The sequence below is a fragment of the Dermacentor variabilis genome, chromosome 4 (genome assembly GCF_050947875.1).
Source record: "Dermacentor variabilis isolate Ectoservices chromosome 4, ASM5094787v1, whole genome shotgun sequence".
Lineage (NCBI taxonomy): Eukaryota > Metazoa > Arthropoda > Arachnida > Ixodida > Ixodidae > Dermacentor > Dermacentor variabilis.
The window spans coordinates 68,078,784-68,098,631 of NC_134571.1; the positions used below are offsets into that span (position 1 = coordinate 68,078,784).

The 19,848-nt window shown below is 47.0% G+C and overlaps 1 protein-coding gene across 4 annotated transcripts in view; it reads right to left on the bottom strand.

The window, feature by feature from the left end:
- Positions 1-19,848, bottom strand: part of LOC142579307 (pumilio homolog 1-like) — a 101,431-nt gene that overhangs the window by 39,373 nt on the left and 42,210 nt on the right. For all 4 annotated transcript variants that reach the window (XM_075689371.1, XM_075689370.1, XM_075689373.1 and 1 more), the window contains 4 exons: positions 14,938-15,078; positions 3,079-3,357; positions 1,264-1,539; positions 341-470 (listed from right to left, as the gene is read on the bottom strand). In XM_075689371.1, coding sequence (XP_075545486.1) covers positions 341-470; positions 1,264-1,539; positions 3,079-3,357; positions 14,938-15,078 — 826 coding nt within the window. The remainder of the gene's footprint in view (positions 1-340; positions 471-1,263; positions 1,540-3,078; positions 3,358-14,937; positions 15,079-19,848) is intronic.

The window sequence follows — 19,848 nt, forward strand, 5'->3', positions numbered from 1 at the left end:
ACAAGCAACACATAAATTAAGACCAGCGACTTTTTTCGATATCGATTTCACCTGCTTGTGGAAATTCTCTGGATAAACTTGCTCGAAGCAAGATGCAGCAAAACATCTTCCCACTGGTCAGTCCCACAAAGACAACGATGCTAACATTCCCACAGCAAAACAGGAAGAATAAAGTGCTTCAACACATCTGTGCCATCTTCACAATCGAGTGACGCAGATAAAAGAAAGCAAGCACGATTCTGACACAGCAGCTATAACTACAGTGGACTGTTCTCGAGAAGAGTTACGCATCCCTAGGAGGTGTAGTCAAGCAAGCCAGAAGAGATAAGGGGGCACTCACTTCCTCTGGAGCGTGCGGCCGGGCACCAGTGCATTGGAAGAACCCAGGACGCTGCTGAGTGGCCCATTTCGCACCAGGTACTTGGCCTCAGCCCCAGGTGCAGCCGACATCATCCGGCTCCCAAATGTTCCTAAATTGGGGGGGGGGGGGGGGGGGGGGGGGGTGATGCTATTTTTATTACTCTTGCACAGTCATCAAAATTACATTCAGGTATAGTACTAACTGCTAATTAGAAAAGTATGTTCAAGGGTGGTGTCATTTTATTCGTATTGAAATGATAGGGGGGGGGGGGGGGGGTTGATGCCACATTTATTACTCTTGTACCGTCACGAAAATTACATTCAGGCATAGTAATCGCTGCTAATTAGAAAAAAAATGTTCATCATAAATGCAAGGTTGTTTTCTTGTCTGTAAAATGCTTCCAAATGAATAACAATAGCATCACCCCCTACAGTAGATCTTTAGCAATGGTGCCATGCATTAAGTTTTTGGTTTAGCAAGACGGAATCATCAAAAAGCCCTGTAACGAGTTTGAAATTATTAAACATTCACCAAAATATAAGAAAAACATTTTTAGGACCGATGTCCCGCCCTTAACGAGGTTTCACTGTACCCTCAATAATTCAATGTTCGGTTAATTTGGGCATTTCTTTCAGTCCTATGAAATCCAAATTAATGACGTTTTACTGTACTTGCACTGTCTTTAAATTAGTTTGGCCTTTACTGGACACACAGATTATAAGATTATTGTTGTCGATATGACAACCATAAGCAAGCTCTATAATAGTACTAAGCTGCTGGGCTAGTGGTGCAGTTCATAAAGGCAAATAGCTTTCTGTATGACTACAGCACTATCCTTCACAGAAAAGTTATGAAAATCTGGCTTTTAGACTAAAATAGTAAAAATTGTCAGGTGTGCTTACCTAAGCTGAGGTTGGAAGAGGATCCATTGAGGGAGGGTGGTGGAGGTGTCAGGCTCTGGGGCAGCATGCCCACTGGGCCTGGAGAGGCCGCCACTGTGCCGAGGGCCCCATAGAACTGGCTTCCCTTGGCACCGAGGGGCCCCCCTGCTGCTGCCGCCGAGTAGGCAGACTCGAGGGTGGCAGCAAAGGGGCCCCGACTGCCTCCCAACATGTTTGCCCCACCGTCACGCCGTTCCAGTGAGTCCCGCCGAGGGGATTCGGTGCTCCCACCTAGACCTGCAGCAAATTGGTCCGATTCCAGTGGTTTAAGCACCTGCAGCTCTGAAGAACCATTGACACAGGAGAGAAATACACATTTTCACTGCAAGGGGAACACGTCGGGAACCAGTGTTACCTTGCTTTTGTCAAGCATAGCAGTGGCAGTTGCCTCCTTTGGTTGGTTTTAACATCCCAAAGCAACATAGAGTCTACGAAACACTTTAATTGTACGAAATCTACAAAACACGTTAATTAATTTTGATCACCTGGGATACCTTACTCCATGTGCTCACACTTGAATGCACAAGCAGATTTAGGTCCTGCCTCCACTGAACTACAGTTGCTCTGGCCAGCAAATGAATCTGCAACCTCCCACAGCTCTACCTACCGGAGCTATTGCTTTTCATCGAAGAATGTGCTCCAGAAGCATGTTTGCTTCAATGTTATCAAGCAAACTGAGAGGAGAGTGTGGTGGTGTGAGCAGACCGAGAGTGCTCATTTCATTTTCAGTGCTCATCACTCATTTCAAATGGCACGGCCACAACTTCACAGACCTATGCTGACATGCAACACAATACTCTGCGACTCGGCAGGTGCTGAAGCTGTCCCCACTGTTCTGTGGTGTTCAGCATAACCAAAGCGATCGATAACTTGCTCCTTACACGGCTACCCTGCCATAATATCTCTGCCAGTCAAAAAGCTAAAGTTCTTGATGCTTCAGGACAAGATGGCCATTATCACCAGAACTATGAAAAGGCAGGAAGATAATGGACATTGCCAAGGAATACATACCAATGATGTGGGCTTGTTTACGGAGCTTAAGATGGTGGCTGCAGCATGAGCTGCCGCTATAATTAAGAGCTGCTTCAAGCATGCAAATTATGGTGCCACCCAGAAGGCACATGTCATCCCAGAAGGCACATGTCATCCCAGAAGGCACATGTCATCCCAGAAGGCACATGTCATCCCAGAAGGCACATGACATCACTAGACAAGATTCGCCTAAAGATGCAGATCATGTCAGTGCTGCTATTGCTGACAGACACATGGGGGCACACACAGTGCTGCCAACAACACTGTTTCCAGATGATGTCGGTGTCAACAACTTCATTAGCACAGATGAATACACAAGAAAACGATTGACAAAGCCATTATGGCAAGCCGTCATTGACATACCCTCATAAACAGCGAGTGCAAAACACATGATATTAAGACAGAGACGCAAACCATGTAGAGAAGATGAAGAACCAGCAGGATGTGCTAGACACTTTTCACACAATTAGGTTGTTTTTAGGTGCACATGACAATGTGGCAATGGACTATTTGCTGGGTTTCATTCTGCAGCAACTGTAACAACAGTAATGTGGCCACATTCTTTTCAGCATGATGTTATTATTCATGACAAGCCAAGAATGTCGCAGTAGCTCGCTCCTCCCCAATATCACTCCACACCAGCCTTTCGTCCTCTTGCTGATATGAGAAACAGTACCTTACTAGTGTCACTCCCATGAACATGTCTCAGCAATTCAACAATGAGCATGCCAAACGTGCACTCACCGATGCCCACGGGGCCAGCAGGCGATGTTCCGATGGGTCCTAGAGATGAGGATCCTCCATAGCCGACCCCCAGACCGGATGCAAATCCCCCCGAGAAGGCAGATGCACCAGCACTCGGGTTGTAACCACCTGACCCAGCAGCCCCAAATGGGTGGCTAGATCCCCCAGTTGCAGCGGAGAAGAGACCCGATCCCTGGGGACCTTGTGGGGGGCCACTGCCAGCTGTTGCTCCTGCACTGCCAGAGCCTAGCAGGCGTAGGCTGCCACCATTCAGGGACCCTGCATATTTGGAGAGGAAGCATGTCAAAGATTCCAGGCCCAACCTATGACAATAACACCTCCTTGAACATGTACGAGCACTGTGATGGCCCTGCTGCAAAGAATCTGGCACTTCAAGTGCCATACACAACGGCAATGGCTGCAAACAGCGCTCGCGAACTTTCCTTTATCCGCAAGTCTTTATTATGAAAACAATGTACATGCCAGTATTTTCACCTAAGAGCGACATATGGGTGCAGACATTGAATTGAGGGATATTGGTGCTCCATTATGAGCAGTGGCCAGATCGCAGGCACTGTTGGCTGCAGATCCGATGGCCAAGAAGTTAAGTCTGTCTCCCAGTGGTTGGCAGCATGCCTGGCTTGCTTGTTTGCGTTTCGCTACTATCAGTGTCAAGAAAGTCAATGTATTGTAAGTGCAACATAATTGCATTAACTTTGTGCTGGTGAACATAAGCTCTTTGTAACAAGCATGTGACACCCCCTCGGGCATAATATTTGGTGGCCCGCCAGGCTCAGTAGGCAACATTGATCACCGCACCCAATAAACACCGACGAGCACAGCTACTCGGCGGTCAGTCATCTTTCATCACCACCAAGCTGCGGAGCGTTTTTGTAACGGAGGCTGCTCGACCTTCTCAAGCCAGCCACACCGCATGTTAAGACGCTTGCTGAGCTGCTCGCCATACTGTGCTCGCAGCATGGAAGGAAGGCCTGGCCCTCATGTTCGGTGTCGAACGCTTCCACCAGTATCTGTGGGGCCAGAAGTTCGAGGCAGTCATGGACCACAAGCCGCTGTTGGGGCTGCTGGGGCCTGTCAAGGCAGTTCCCAAGCAGGCATCTCCTCAAGTGGCACGCTGGGCCTCGAGGCTGGCAGCTTACAGTTACCAGCTGGTTTACCGTCCGGGAAAGGACCTGGGACCTGCCGATGCCCTGAGCCGCCTGCCCCTGCCAGAGGTGCCCGATGCTGTCCCAGAACCTGCTGAAGTGTTCATGCTGGAGCATGCATACCCGGAAGTGCTCTCCAGATCTGCGGTATCGCAAGCGGCCAGCCGGGACCTAGTCCTGTCTCAGGTGATCAAGGCAGTGTCCCGTGGGGTTCCAGGGTGGTGATCCCACAAAGTCTCCGGTCCAGGGTCCTGTAGTTGCTGCATGCGGGTCATCCTGGCATGGAAAAGACCAAGATGGTGGCCCGGTCCCATGTTTGGTGGCCTGGCCTGGACCAGGACATCGTTCACATGGTGCAGAGCTGCCAAATCTGCCAGGAGCATCAGCCGGCGTCACGTGATGTGGAAATCACCCCCTGGCTGTTCGCAGAGATTCTGGTACCGCCTGCATGTGGATTTTAGGGGGCCAATCAAGGGCCATTACTTCCTGGTAGTGGTGGAAGCCTTTCCGAAGTGGGCAGAGGCTCTACTTGTCACCGCTCCATCAGCAGGTGCGACTATTGCAGCGCTACGACAGGTCATCACCGCCCAAGGGCTGCCGGATGTCATCGTGTCTGACAATGGTCCTGCTTTCGCCAGCACAGAGTAGCTGGCCTGACTGACAAAGAACAAAATCTACCGGATGATGGTTCCGTCATACCACCCTGCTTCAAACGGTGCAGCTGCGCAGGTGGTGCAAACCATCAAGGACAAGCTCAAGAAGAGCCAGAGTGAGGATTTCCAGATGCAGGTTGCCCGGATACTGTTTCAGTACCGGACCACGTCCCACGATGCCACTGGCCATGCCCCCTGTGAGCTCCTGCTGGGTCGGTTGGTCAGGACACCCTTGGACTTCTTGCATCCAGACCTCCGATCCACAGTGCGCCTGAAGCAGTTGAAGCAGAAGCTGGCTGCTGATCAAGGGTGCTGTCCCGGGCCTTTGACGGAGTTGGGAGCTCCAGTTTTCGCCAGGAACTTTCGTCCTGGCGCATGCTGGTCTGCCGGACAGGTGGTGTCTCCTGTCAGCGCTTCATCGCTGTTTGCCTGCATGCCAGACCGGGCCACGTGGCACAGACACGCAGACCATGTCGGGCCTCACTTCGAGACCTGGCCAGCATCCTGAACTGCCACTTCAGAGCTCCTGACCGCAGGAGGACTAGCGGCAACACCAGTCGCTTCCAGCGGAGCACCGCCCACCTCAGAGGCATCAAGCGTTGCCAGTGGTGCGGCACCCGTGGGGCCGGTGTCGAGCCCGGCACCACTCACGAGGCCTACCACTGCGGACCCTCCGGATGGAGCGAGGCTGGCCCAGGCAGCAGGCAGCACATGACCTTGCCACACCCAGCCCGTCAACACCGGACCGTTACTCGCCTGGGTAGCAGGCACTGTCGACCCGGCTAGGACGGAGGCAGAGCCTCATACTTCGAACTTGGACGCGTTTTTGTTGTCGACAAACAAACTGGGGATAAGGGGCTGTAACAAGCATGTGACGCCCCCTCAGGCATAATCTTCAGCAACATTGATCACCGCACCCAGTAAACACCGACGAGCACAGCTGCTCGGCGGTCAGTCATAGTTCGTCACCACCATGTTGCGGAGCGTCTAACGGAGGGTGCCTCGAGCCCTCCCTCGTTCACGAACCCGGGCGGATCGTGACTCTTTATTACAGTTGTGGTCGGATCGCAACCGCCACCAGCACCGGCTTCGGATCCGATGACCCTGCGAGCTAGGCCTGCCAACTCCCAGCCATTCGTGGCCGTCAGCAGAGCCACACCGAGGACAACATTGTGGAAAATTTGCCGCTCACATAGACATGTTTTTATTGGCAGCATTTATTTATGTTGTGGGGATGCGTGACTCTCGCGCGTCCCCTGATGTTTTTCCCGCATAGCGCGTCTCCTGTAATCCCACTTCGCCACGTGGCCTGCGTGACGTCAGCGGCGGTCGATGGTTGAAGCGCAGTGCGAGAGATGGCGCGAGTGTTGCGTTGCTAACGCCGCCGACAGGCGAGGTTACCTGGGCGCCGAAGGGAAGGCGCTTGCTCTCTTGGGTTCGAGACAGCAAGCAGCACGGACGTGCCGTGCCGCGCGTGGAGCGACCCTCTTCCCCGGCGCGTCGGCGAACGGCGTAGACATGCCGCGCGCCGCCGACCCATGCTTCTGCGAGACCGCCTCGCGTGGCCGCCTTGGAATGGGCCACCATTCGCGTGACAGTACGCGCGAACGACCAGGCGTTGGGATCCAGCATGGGGCAAACATATTCGCTCGCTTCCGGTCGCGGTGAGTCGGACTTCTGGATTTGTCGCGCGCCCATCGGCATGTTTTGTGGATGGCATGTTTTGTGGATGGATAGCAACTCGGCTAGCAGGCATTGATCTATGAAAGGTGCAATAAATGCCCTTATGATTGTTTGCACTACTGTGTTGTCGTTCCTTTGTCCCAAGAGCACGGGTGTGAGAGATCTCACAATGTAAAACAAAAAGCTGTGCAAAGATGTTTGCTTCCCCCCTTCCTTGCCAAGTATTCCAAACGTGTATGCTGATGCACCGGCTCTGGACAAAGCCTACGCGCCATTTGCTCATTCATACGATGTGTGCCGAATCGTCGCATGCAGCAAGTTGGAGTGCGACATTCTGCACGACGGATTGCTTGCAAATTCACATCATGTGTCTTGCACTTTAGTGCTCACACATAAGTGCAGTCGAACCCTGTTATAATGAAGTCACATCAGCCACGAAAATGCCTGTGCTATATCCAAATAGTCATTACAATCATAGACGCTGATAGCACAAAACATTACTATAAGCTCTATGCCTAAGAAACAAAAGAGGGATGCCTTCGATGGGCGAGCAAAGGGTACCTTGCAAATTTTAAAGGTCTGTCGGCATCAGGGGGTGCAGATATGAACACGCTAATGTCAGCACATAAACCCGCTCTGCACCAATGAGAAGATGCAACCATGTGATCGGTGTTATCGCACGGGGTCGGTATGTTGGCTTGATGATTGTGGTGCAACCAAGTTAAGCGGTCGCCACAGGGAGACTTTTTTAGACAGGGAGGAGGCAACCTGTGAATCTGCACTTGGCTACTATGGCTGTTAGTCTAGCCCGTGCATCTGATTGCACAATTGATAACCAATAAGGTCTACCAGTGCAAACATATTGATGGCAAGCTTCCCATGACGATTTGTCACCGGCCACACTGCTTATGCCTAACCAGTGCTGCTTCCAGCAACTAAAGTTGCAGTTTCGTGACTTGCTGATAGCAGTTTATGCCCGAATCACTGTGTGGCATCTGAAATTTTGGTTATTACTGTTGTATATTAGTGCAAAGAGTGGCTGTGCCACATGAAAGTCTGAATAATGACGCATGTTCCAAAAATTCAGCATCTTAAAAATCAGCCGGAGACAGTATTTTAATTTTTGCTACCAGAACATGTACTTTAGGTCACACGCAAACAAAAATTTGCTTTGCTATAACCAATACCGCTTTGGACCCCGCATTTTTTATTTAATTAAAGCAGGAGAATACCCCACTGAAATCAAAGCATGACCAACCAAATTTTAAACCGACTTCTCTTATATGAGAATTCTTACATCAATATTCATTATATTGAAGTTCAACTATCACATCCAAACTTTATGGAGAATGGGTAAGAAAATACATATTGTTGTGCGTGCACTACATGCAACAAACGTAGAGAGACAAAATTCACTCAAAACAGGAAACACAGATACTGAAATTGCCAACTAAAAAAATTGGTGCAATTAAAATCAGTCTGAATAAGGCAATAAATATGGCTGGTTCCATGTGACAAAAGAGTTGCACCTGAATGTTAGTTACCGCTGCATGTCACCTACTTATACTTAATGGAACTAGAATATGTAACAGCAGAGCATTACAGAACCCTGAAAGCCAGTAGATAAGCCTACTCAAATTAACATACTCATCAAGTTTAAAAGGTAGAGTTCTAAACCTGTATATGGCAATGGATCTTCGTAGCTAGTCGCCCCTGATGCTGTCACTCTCTAGTAAGCTTGATAAAAAATAAATAATAATAAAAAATTACAATTCAGTTTTAAAAGCTAGTAGTGTTTACTTTATCCAAAAAGGAAAACAGAACGGAGAGGTTAGTAAAATGCACCGCAAATAAGATATCTTAAAAAAAGAAATGGTAAAACCCATTGCAAATCAAGTCTAACATTCTCATATCGAATAATAGGAGATGCAGACAGAAGCAAATATTTTCGAATATGAGCTATTTCTATCAACTGATAGCAAGCTCACTGGTATGAGGCCCAAACTTTGTCACAAGTGAGATTTTCTCTCAACAGCTGGAAAGTCAATCACAACTGTCCTGACATACTCTCAGCCTATGCAGAACGCCTCAGTGTTGCGTTTCACTGCTTAAAAGAGTTTATTTTGGTTTGCATAAGGAACACCTGCATTGCGGTGTCAGCCAACACTTTGTTTTATGAGCTCAAGCTCCTTCAAAAAACCGGTGGTACGCTTCCCTTCTTAATTCATTCCTAAATGCATAGGTCCTTCCTGTGCTTGTCCTCCTTCCACCGCGCTTTCGCCCAGTGGACTATTTGAAGCATCCTCTTGGTCAGTTTTGCAGCCAACGTCCGTTTCTTTGAACTCCCTAGGGGCCACGAAGATGTAAAAAAAATTGGGCTCAAATCGCCACAGGCACATACAGGAAAGCTATTCGGCATATCGGTGCTTGTACTGTGACAGGAGATGGCGAGTGCATGTGTGTATAATTATGGAATACATACTGTGTCCCGTGACAATTGCCCCTTCCCACACTTATCCTTCACCACAATACTTTTGTGTATGCTTCACCGCATAACACTGCTACATTGAGGCGAAGTTGACTCTCTAAACCAGCTTTATGCAACGTGCCGTGATTTCAGAGCCTCAATGCCAAATGTGAGCACCACAAAGGCACAGTCGGTGCCATTGCTGACAGTGGCAAATTCCTTCAATGTAGAACACGTCACAGAACTGCAAGAAGCTTAAATTAATCAATAAATTACATTATGGGGTCTTACATGCCAAAAGCATGATCTGATTATGAGGCACGCCGCAGTGGGGGACTCCGGAAATTATGCCATCTAGGATTCTTTAATGTGCACCTAAATCTAACTACACGGATGTTTTCGTATTTCGCACCCATCAAAATGTGGCCGCAGTGGCCGGGATCGATGGCTAGTGGATCTGCGTGTGAAAGCACCAGTTCGATGCAGCGAGATAAAGTGGCGGTGGAGGTGGTTTTAATAAATGCCGTTTCGGACCTGCGGTCAAGGCAAAATGCCCGGAAAATCGGACGGCGAAGGGTTCTTGCACCCAAATTGCAGACATTCTTATACATTGACTCTATGGGGTATGTGCTGGTACCGCGAAGCCGTCTGAATTATAGGACATCCAGACAGTTTGTCATTGACTGAACACTGGCAACTCCTCCAGCAGACGATACGGCATCAACGATGATAAATTACAACTCCTCTCTGTTACTCAAGCCAGCATTACTGAGACTTTCGTTCCCTTTCAACAAAATTACAGCTACCTTTCCCTGATAGAAGCACAAAATTCCCCGAGCTTTCCCCGAGCATTTCCAGACAATTCAAAATCCCTGATAATTCCCGGTTCTCCCAGTTGGTAGACACCCTGCATATATACTATATATATTGCCTGTTGGCAAATTTGGTAAGAAAGTTCCAATCACGCTGCGATGCACAAGTGCGATGAACAGAGGATGTAGTTTTCTTTCCTTGAATGCCTGTTCATTTGTTGGCAATAAATCTAGTACAAAACCTGCCAGACACAAATCTGTCTAGCAAATAATCTGTGTGCAGCTAGTATCATCTCATCCACCTGGAACTGAAACATGCTTTGAAACCATGGGACCAGGTTCGTGCAGGCAGCTCATGGCACTTTCAGCCTCAGGCAAGGTACAGGCAAGAAAAACGGCCCGTGCAATGCTATTTCTTATAAAGTACTGTGCCAATGGCAGGGCCACCTAATGTGCGCATTACTATGACCGAAACATCTAATAACAAAAAGCCTATCTGAAGCATCAGAAAAATGCATTAAACCAACAATGAGGCAGCACAAAAAAATCCTTCAGCTCCAGACAGTTCACGCAGGCAGTGTTTGAGCTTTCTATACGCCATGTGCTTAAGATGGCACATGCCGCTCAAACAACTCAGCATATACTTTAGCAGACCTCAGGAGCGGCCGCAGCATTAGGTCTGTGCTAGGCCACGCTATAAATCTGCAGTGATACATGTGGAAGTCAAAAGGTGGTACAGTAGAATCATGTCAATTTGAACTCCAAGAGGACCGGAGAATTATCTGTATAAAATGCAGTTCTATTTAAGGAGAGCCCCTTTAAATAGGCGCCCTATCAATCAATAGTGTGTTACAGCATGCGAAACCAAAACCGTCATAAGGCTCACAATGAAAAAAAAAAAAAAAAGAAAATCGTACTTTTCCTGCATCAGTGTTTGAACCCGGATAAGAAAGGAGGGTGCGCACGCCTCCTTTAGTCTCGAATCCCAAGGCACCTTTCTTCGTCATTTTTTATGGCACGTGACATTATGGCAGCCAGCTATGCATTGAACTTTCATATTTGGCTAGGGTTTGTCCGAAAAGCAGTGCATGGGAGCGAGGAATCTCGTTAGAAATAACCAGTGTGCGGTTTTTCAAGTTTGAATTTATAGAGGAGCTTTTCTCTAATAAAATATGGGGCATTGCCAGGACCAACAGGACAGTTCAAATTATCTGTCAATTTGAAATAATAGATTTTAAATTATTGGGATTTACTGTAAAACAAATGCACAGAAATCATTGCACACCTACAACTTGACAATGAAGCCAGTAGGTATCCCTGTCTATAGCATTATGTGCTCAGGGAGAGAAGCTACTTAAGGGGACACAAAAGATAATATTATACTTTGTTTATTTGCTTCTGAATCCATCTTCATACCACGTTTCAGTGGTTTTGTATTTACATAAGCACATGTTCATCAAAAGATGCACATAGAAAAAATTCGCTTTGTACTTCCTGCACTGTGATGTATTAAGCAATCAGGAGTAAATTACTAGCAATATTTATTAGAGTGGGCACTACCAGAACTCCACAATGCTTTTGGCTTTGTTCAACTTCATTATAATAGCTTAGATAGTTACCATCTTCCTACCTGAAGGTGAACACGACAATGGTGACGAACTGCTCCCTTGTGCTTTTGCAACCAGCGGCACGCAGCACTCGCATAAATTTTCTCGCTCACAATGTGGGATATGTATCCCGCAACAAGGGAAATCGCTGCAATGTCTGGCATTGGAAGAAAAGGTTTTGATGAGATGCACAGTTTATGCTGTGTCTGCTGCGCTAGTTTCACTGCTGTGGGCAATTTTTTTTGTTGACGTGCTGTCTGTCTCGCTGCTCCTAACAATGTTGCGTGAGGAAAAGAATGAGCTTGAAGTTTGTATGTTACTGGTGTGCGAAGCAGTGACTATTCCCGTCTTCAGCATCTTTTCAAGTCCAGAAACAGTGCTTCTGATGTCCACCATGTCTCATTGCACCCAGCACTGCGCCGAAGGGTCCCAAAGAGCAATTCTATGGAGTCGCTCGAAAATTAACATGTCAGTACAAACTTGAATCTTCTCTCCAATAAAAACCCAATGCACTGAACGTTAGACACAGTTGTGAATACCAGGGCGTGCTACGTTTATTTTATCAGGAAGTTCTGCGGCTTGCTTGCCAATTTCAACTCAACATATTCTAAGAAAACAAGCTCCAGCCAGTGAAGTCTCGAGTCCTCTGGATGAGAGAACTGCTTGGAATACAGGTGGTTTTGGTGAATATGTTGTTGGCAATTGCAAGTTGGCAGAGGCGGGGGCATTGTGGCCCCGATAAGACTCATAATAGCATTTTATTTAGACGCTATCGTTTATTGTATGAAGAGATCACTTCTTTTATTGTCATGCCTGCAAACTGCCAGCGCGCGAGCGGGGGAGAATGTCTGCAAGCGGGTAATACAGTGGAGCCGCCAAGCGGCATCTCGGGACAAAATCGAGAGTTACAGGAGAGCGCAACCGCGGACACCGCGACGCTTACGCGGCAGGCGCAGAAAAAAAATAAAAATAAAAAGAAATAAATAAAGGAGGCACTGACTGGGGTCATCAAAGGGCTCGTGCGTGCTGACTGGTCAAGTTCAAATTATCCAGGGAAGGCCAATTTTAGGATCAGAATGTCAAAAGTTTGGGCCTATAGAAATGCATGGGCGCCCGCCAGAATCTCGTGTCAGGATCGAATTAACCGGAGTCGAATCAACACAATTCTACTGTACAAGGGGCCATTGCACAAACACAACCCTTCTGGCTAGTCAAATTGTGTTCTAAATCCCACATACGGGGTGCTTTGATTAGTTCTGTATACACGGAGCCACCAACTTCAATTGTGCGCTATTTCCCATGATTGGCAATTTTTATGCATGTTGCAGATTTATTTTTTGGACTTGGTTATTCGAACTTTGTTACGGCACTGTTAATTTCTCCACAGAACCCAAAGCAATGACAGAAATGCTAAAGTGGCACACTTGTGTACAATTGTTGCCAAGATCGTGGCTGTGAAAAAAAGTTCATTCATGCCATTCGGTTTACTGCCCGTACTGTCGCTTTCATTGGCGAAATGACATCTCTGTTTTTCAAGTGCGGTGCGGCAGCTTCACACAATGTACCGCAATACAACTTCAGTCATTGACATACCAATGTGTGCTGGTTAGGCCTTATAGCCTTGACCTACAAAAATTTGCAGCTGGCCAGCATAGTGCCATGCTCGCATGGTGTTGCAGGAAGCTTAACGCTGTTACCGTATTTATTCGAAACTAGGCCAGTAGTTTTTTTTTCAAATAATCATATAAAACTCTAGGGTCGGCTTAGATTCGAGGATTAAAAAAAAAAAAAAAAAGCTCGCCAACATTTAATTGAAATAGATAAACATGATCCATAGCTAGCGCCATCTAAAAAAGTAGGTATCGCAGCTGCTACTAGCCGTGCCAGTCGTCAAATGACGTACACGAGCAACATCACTATTTGGACCTCTCTGTTGTATTGGGGTGTGTGTAGCGTGGTGTTAATGTAATTGCACCAAACAGGCGATGCCCCTAGGCTGCAGCTTTCAAATGAAAAGTTGTGCTGGCCGCAGAGGAATCATCAAACGTTCAAGCCAGGCGGGACTTTGGCATCGATGAGAAACATGTCCGTCGTTGCAGGGGGGCTACAAGAGACGCTTTTTGCATGCGCCAGCCACAACAAGGAGATGACAGCAATAAGGAAGATTAAAATGGCTTCGGCATGTTCATATTTAATAAATGGTGTTTTCATTTTGTGAACGCTATCCTCGCTTTTTTGTTCAACCTACATTCAATGTAAGTTTTTTTTTTTCTCCCCACCTGGCTTTGGACTTGTGGGGGCCGGCTTAGAATTGGGCCGGCCTAGATTCGAGTAAATAAGGTATATTCTAACGAGTGGCTCATGGCTGATTAAGGCATAGGTCATGCACACAGGTTAGACTGACAGTTCAGGCTTAGACAACGTTCAGGTTTGCGGATCAGTTGACGGTTGACCTTGATGAAATTCGCATGTGTGAACATGCCAATCCAACATGATCCTACAACCTGTACATCTACTTGTGCCTGCTTGGTCAGACCTACATACAAGCTACAAGACACTGGACTTTCACTACTTCCTCATCCGTACATGCTACTGCTGTAGACATTTTCTCCGTCCACACTGCATATAAGTTTTTCCTATTGGCTTTGTAGATACAGACGAATCTTGAGAGTGTGCACTACGAAGAGGCTGCATGCAGCAAGACATGGTTCTTTTATTGAATATTTGATAAACCAAATACTAGTAGACGTTTGATTCATAAATAGAATTCTTTGATCATTAACTAGTAAATTAATTATTTGCATATTCGTACACCCCAAAATTCACTAATGCAGCCAAAATTGCAGACACCTTGCAAGTGCTGAATCATCCGTGAGCACATGCATTCTATTGTTGAGCCCCGTGCAACAACCAGTGCCCCTTACTAAAGCTGGTTGTGATTCTGTAATGCACAAGGGAAACGCTTCAGAATGGACTGTTCTTGAACAGTGTCGGAAACTTTATCTGGCTACCTCACAATGCTGATGACCTGCGATATGGATGCATGCTTGTGTGCCTCCTGTGCTCTTCTCGTCACCGAAAGACTTCAAATAGCACGTATGGGAACTGGAGTTGCATTAATGAGTATGTGCACGAGTCTGCAAAAGAACTCGCTAGTGCTGCCACATTGAACCAATTTGTCAGCTTTCTACTGGGTTAACCCCACCTCCTCTCCCCTTTGTTGCACAACTGAAACAAAAGCCTGGCCTTAATTCATTCTACACATGCTCTTTTATACACTTGGAAACAGAGGTATGAGGAAATTCCGAGGTAGCAGCAGATTAGTACAATCATACCCGAATTGACGCTAATGTGGCATGCAGAGTTCATTTCTACTAATAGTCTGCCTATCAGTACATCCTCCCCCCCCCCCCCCCTTCATGAGTAATGACAGGGAAGTGAGCTTTAGTGAGCGTGGCTCAACTAACTCACCAGGTTGGCTGGGAGCGCTGGTTCCTGGTGCAGCCGGATTTACCAGCACCGGTGGCATAAGACGGACTGCTCGTGTGTTACCCATCATTAGTGATCCGTTCTGGTCGTAGTAGGGAGGTGCTAGCATCTGATACTGGCCACCTGCAGTTGAATGTACAAGACGACGCTGCGGCATATCCTTTCAGCACAACTCCCAGTCGATTGCTACACACACCAAATTTAACAGTGCAAAATTTCACAACTTGGTAAACAAGCGCCTTAGTGCAGACAGCACCAGTAAAAAAACAAATGATCAGTACACAAAAAAGCTACAGAATGCCATATTTTTATGCATTTAACAGACATTCAAAATCTTAAAGCATAAAATGTTAGCTGTAGAATACACACTCGAACTTCGCGACAATATAAATTAGTAAAGCAATAAAAGAGAAAAATTTATTGCAGCAAAGGTATGTTGCCAAATTTCAATACAATTTGATCCCAGCATAACATACTAATTCAACTTGCAGCACAATTAAGTTTTTTCTTTATTCCTCGTCAGTGTCCCAAAGAATTAATGCATCAAAATTAATGCCACAACGAAGTCTGCAAAAAGCATATCTTCACTTCCATGATGTTATGGAGAAAGTGGTCACCACCACCCCAAAAAGAAAGAGAAAATAAAGTAATTCAAGAGTTACTCTTGCAAGTACCGATAATAAGAAAATCTTGACTGGATAAAACGCAAATATCTATTACTTTAACAACTAAAAAAGCATTGCTAACAGCCAGCATTACTGCCATAGCAATCACAAGACGGTGAGAAGATTTCATAATTTTCAACAAAGATGTGCCATTCTGTTAAAGCTTTAAGTGATTACTCTGGAACCTTCGATGGTGTACGTATAAAAGCCAATGCGCTTGACTGGCATATCAGATTTCACACCTATCGCCGCTTTCATTGTGCTTAAAGTGTAGCCTGTCTTTTGTGGGCACAGATTCGCCCCAATAGAAGTTAGTTTCATTATTCAGAGTATTGCTACTGTGTTCATTGCCGTCACTACTACGCGACTCTATAATTGTGCTTCAAGAGATGGTGAGGACACTGCCACAGAATACAGTCGACATCAGATTTGCGGATTCCCTAGGGTCTGCGAAAACATCCCAAAAAGCAAATGCATGCCTTTAACTGCCCTCAAGGGCTCAAATCTCCATAGCCCCGCACAAGATAGCTTTTATTATCAGGTGCTCCGGTGCTCATACTGTGACATAAGAGTGTGGTCGAGCGCGTGTGTAATTAAGGAACAGATGTTAACATCCCCCTGGCATCAGCCTTTAGCACTCAATATGCTTCACCACAATACATTGCATATGCTTGATTGCTAACACAGCTGTATTATGGCAAAGCCGACTCTCTGGAACCGGCATTGTGCAACATTTATTACTTAAGCCATGCTTTCCGCACGTCGATGCCATTGGCAAGGATGATGAAGACGGCAAATCCTTTAAATCAAAAACAGTGCCAAACAGCAGGACACTCGACAGCAAATGCCGAAGCAGCTAGGCCTAATGACAGAACAAAACTACTATGGCTGCCAGTGGATCGGTGTGTGAGTGTGCTGGTTTGATGCTGCGATATAATCAAAATGGCGGCAGTGGCAGCTTTTAATATTGCTGTTTCGGACCTGCCATCACAGCTAAAAGACAAAGATTGGTCAGCAAAGGGCTCCAGGGTACTAAATGTCGGATATCCTGATTGGCTCTGTACGGTACATGGCGGTAGGGCCAAGGCGTCCGAATCGGCAGGCATGTCCGAAAGATCAGTTGCAAACTGTATGCCCTACGCAGTGGCACCTCGTGCAATCTACACCTTTTTATAGAATTCTGTTTCGTAAGATCACATCCCACTGTCAAGACGACTTGCTTGACAGAATGCAAAAGCTGCATCGCTGCTGGTTGGGAAGCAATCCAAAATAGCACTTTTTGGAATTAAAACTGATTTTCTGTGCCACTAAACCACGTGTTTCATGACTATACCTAAATTTCACGGTTACGAAGTTCTCCGAGAATGAAATTATTTTGGGAGTCTCGTCAATTGCACTATGGCAGGATTTTACAATAACCATTAAACATATGGCTCAGAGGCCACAGAAAGAAATCCTAAAAGCCCATCTCATGGCTTGCAAGCAGACAGCAATGCAACGTGGCTTTCACATTCTGTCAAGATGAACCAATGTGACACTGTCAGCATGCACTCCAACGCAACAGCAATGGGCACATGCTCTATGGCAACATCTTTACTAGAAAATAAAGCAAAACCATTGTAAACCTTTCGGATGATTTCGTCAGGCTGACCAGAAGAGCGTCAGAATAGTGCACTAAACCAATAAACAATTGAGGGCAGCACAAGAAATCCTTCAGCTACACAGTTCATACAAGCATTGTCCGAGTTTTCTATACGTCCATGTGCTTAAGGCACATGTCGCTCAAACAACTCCGCACATACTTTAGCAGACCTCAGGAGCGGCCACAGCATTAGGGCTGCGCCACGCTATAAATCTGCAGTCGTACACATGGTAGTCAAAAGAATGGTAACACAGATGTCAAGAAATCATTTAGCACCTACAATTTATGAGGGCAACCAATAGTTAACCCATCGGCCTCAAGGAACATCAAGTATTCCTTATTAAGCAACACAGACGTCAATTTTATGCTTTTGAATGTTTGAATCCAACTTCAGACAATATGAAACAAAGTAAAAAAAAAAAGGCGAGGAGCCCGCCCCCAAAAACTAGAGAGAGAGAACGCTTTGCTCGCCTCGACAGCCTTCCTGCTGCCACGAAAACCCAAATCGGCACTGGCACATGCTGCGCCGGTGGCAGCTCGACGGTTGCGGTACCGAAGTTCGTATCACCCAGCACGACACGGAGGAGTGTTCGGAACATCCGAATTTTGGCCCATTGTACAGAATGCTTTTGGACGGGGGAATTTTGTGAATTCGTATCGCACCGAAATTCGTATCAGCCGGGTTCGTGTCACCGAGATTCTACTGTAGATAGCATTGCCATCGTGTTTTCCGTTTGCTGTTCTCCACGTGTAGAGCTGAATCACATTTTTAGCATTCCTCTATGCTTCATCACCTTGTTAAGAATGGCCCAGCTGAGGTGCAAGTTTTGCCAGCCAGTCGCGACATCGGCGGCAACCTTTCTTGGTACGCCACCGTTGCGCTCTAGCCTCGTCGCCATTGTGACTGAATGCGGTCGGCGGACCGGCTATTGTTACTGAGCCGCCGCCGCCACCACCCTGGTCTGCCGCGAGCGGGGGAGTGATCACAGGAACGTAGTTCGAGGCTCCTTCCCACGCGCCGTCCAAAACGCAAGACAATGGGCACCCGGCTGCGCTGCAGGGGTCAGCTCGGGAAATAAAAGACACCTTTCCTGATAAAAGCCCAGAGTTCTACGAAATCCGTCTGACGTCTGCTCCGGATCGTGAACCTCGCGCAAGGAAGTGTGTGTGTGTAAACCGTCCCGCAGAGAGGTGACTTGTTTACGATGAATGGACGGCCGTTTCCGTCACCTGGGTATCGGGGGAGGACCGTGTGTTTATATACCGCTGTTGTGCAGCTGCTCAGTGTACTTCTCAAGCAGTCATGTTAGACTGATGCACTCTCTCATGCAGTCATGTTAGACTGATGGACTTTCTCAAGCAGTCATGTTGGACTGAGGTACTTTCTCTCGCAGTCATGCCAGACTGATGTAGATACTGTAAATAAACCCATATTCCTCGTTCTCGATGAGAAGCAGTTCTTCCCTTCATCAACGTCCTCAGCGTGGATAAGTTGGACGACGGCATGGGCCCGCTACCTTCTAATTCATGCCGGACTCCAATCTTGACAATGGGTTACGAGCGATGGGATTGAGCCCCCGATCCTAACAACCTGTGCACCTGCATCGTCATTCGTCAACCGCAGTGCTAATCAGTGGTCACTTGCTAAATCTCGGCCGTGTGTGGAGCTTGTATGGGGCTCATCTGCCGAAGTAAAAGTCGCTGACGCTGCTGGAGAAGGTGTGCTTCATTAAGGATGCAGAAAAGTCCACATGCACGAAGACGAAACTTGCCGATGAACACAAAGTCACTTTGACAATGCTTTTGACCATTTTGAATAACAAGGCATAGGTTATTGAGGCATACGTGAAGACGCATCAATCAACGCTATCAAGGATTCGCTTCCCAACCTACCCGGACGTCAAAGCCGCTTTGATAAAGTGGCAACAAAATGCAAATGCTGCTCATCTTCCCATGAACGACACTAACCTACGAGAAAAGCTGATGAGCTGGCACTGTGCTTAGGCCACAAATTCAAGTGTAGCAACAGTTGGCTCGTTCATTTTTAAACAACAAAACAACCTCACCTACCTGACGGTGTGTGGAGAAAGCGGCACCACAAATGCAAATGTTGATGACTGGCAGAAGCATATGCTGGCTCTGCTGCTTCAGGACTATGGAGATGATGACGTGTAAAATTTAGATGAAGCAGTCTTATTTTACGGGATGCTTCCTACTAAATAATTTGCTGCCAAGGAGACCGCTGTTTAAGCGATGAAGCAGCCAAAGGACAGAATTACCATCCTGTTCAAAGCAAACCTGTCTGGAAGCAGCAAGCTTCCATTGCTTGTGATCAGGAGAGCGGAGAGGCCTCGATGCTTCAAGAACGTGCGTTTTCCTCCGAGGGATGCCATCATCTACAAACATAACAAGAAGGCCTGGACGACAACAATATTCAAGGGGTACATGCTGCTTCCCGACCGAAAGTTTGCTGTCGGAGGGCGAAAACTTCTTTTTGTTACTGATACCTACTCAGCCCCCATTGACATCAGGAACCTGGAAGCCATCAAGATTGTCTTCCTGCCTGCAAGCACAACAGCCATATCT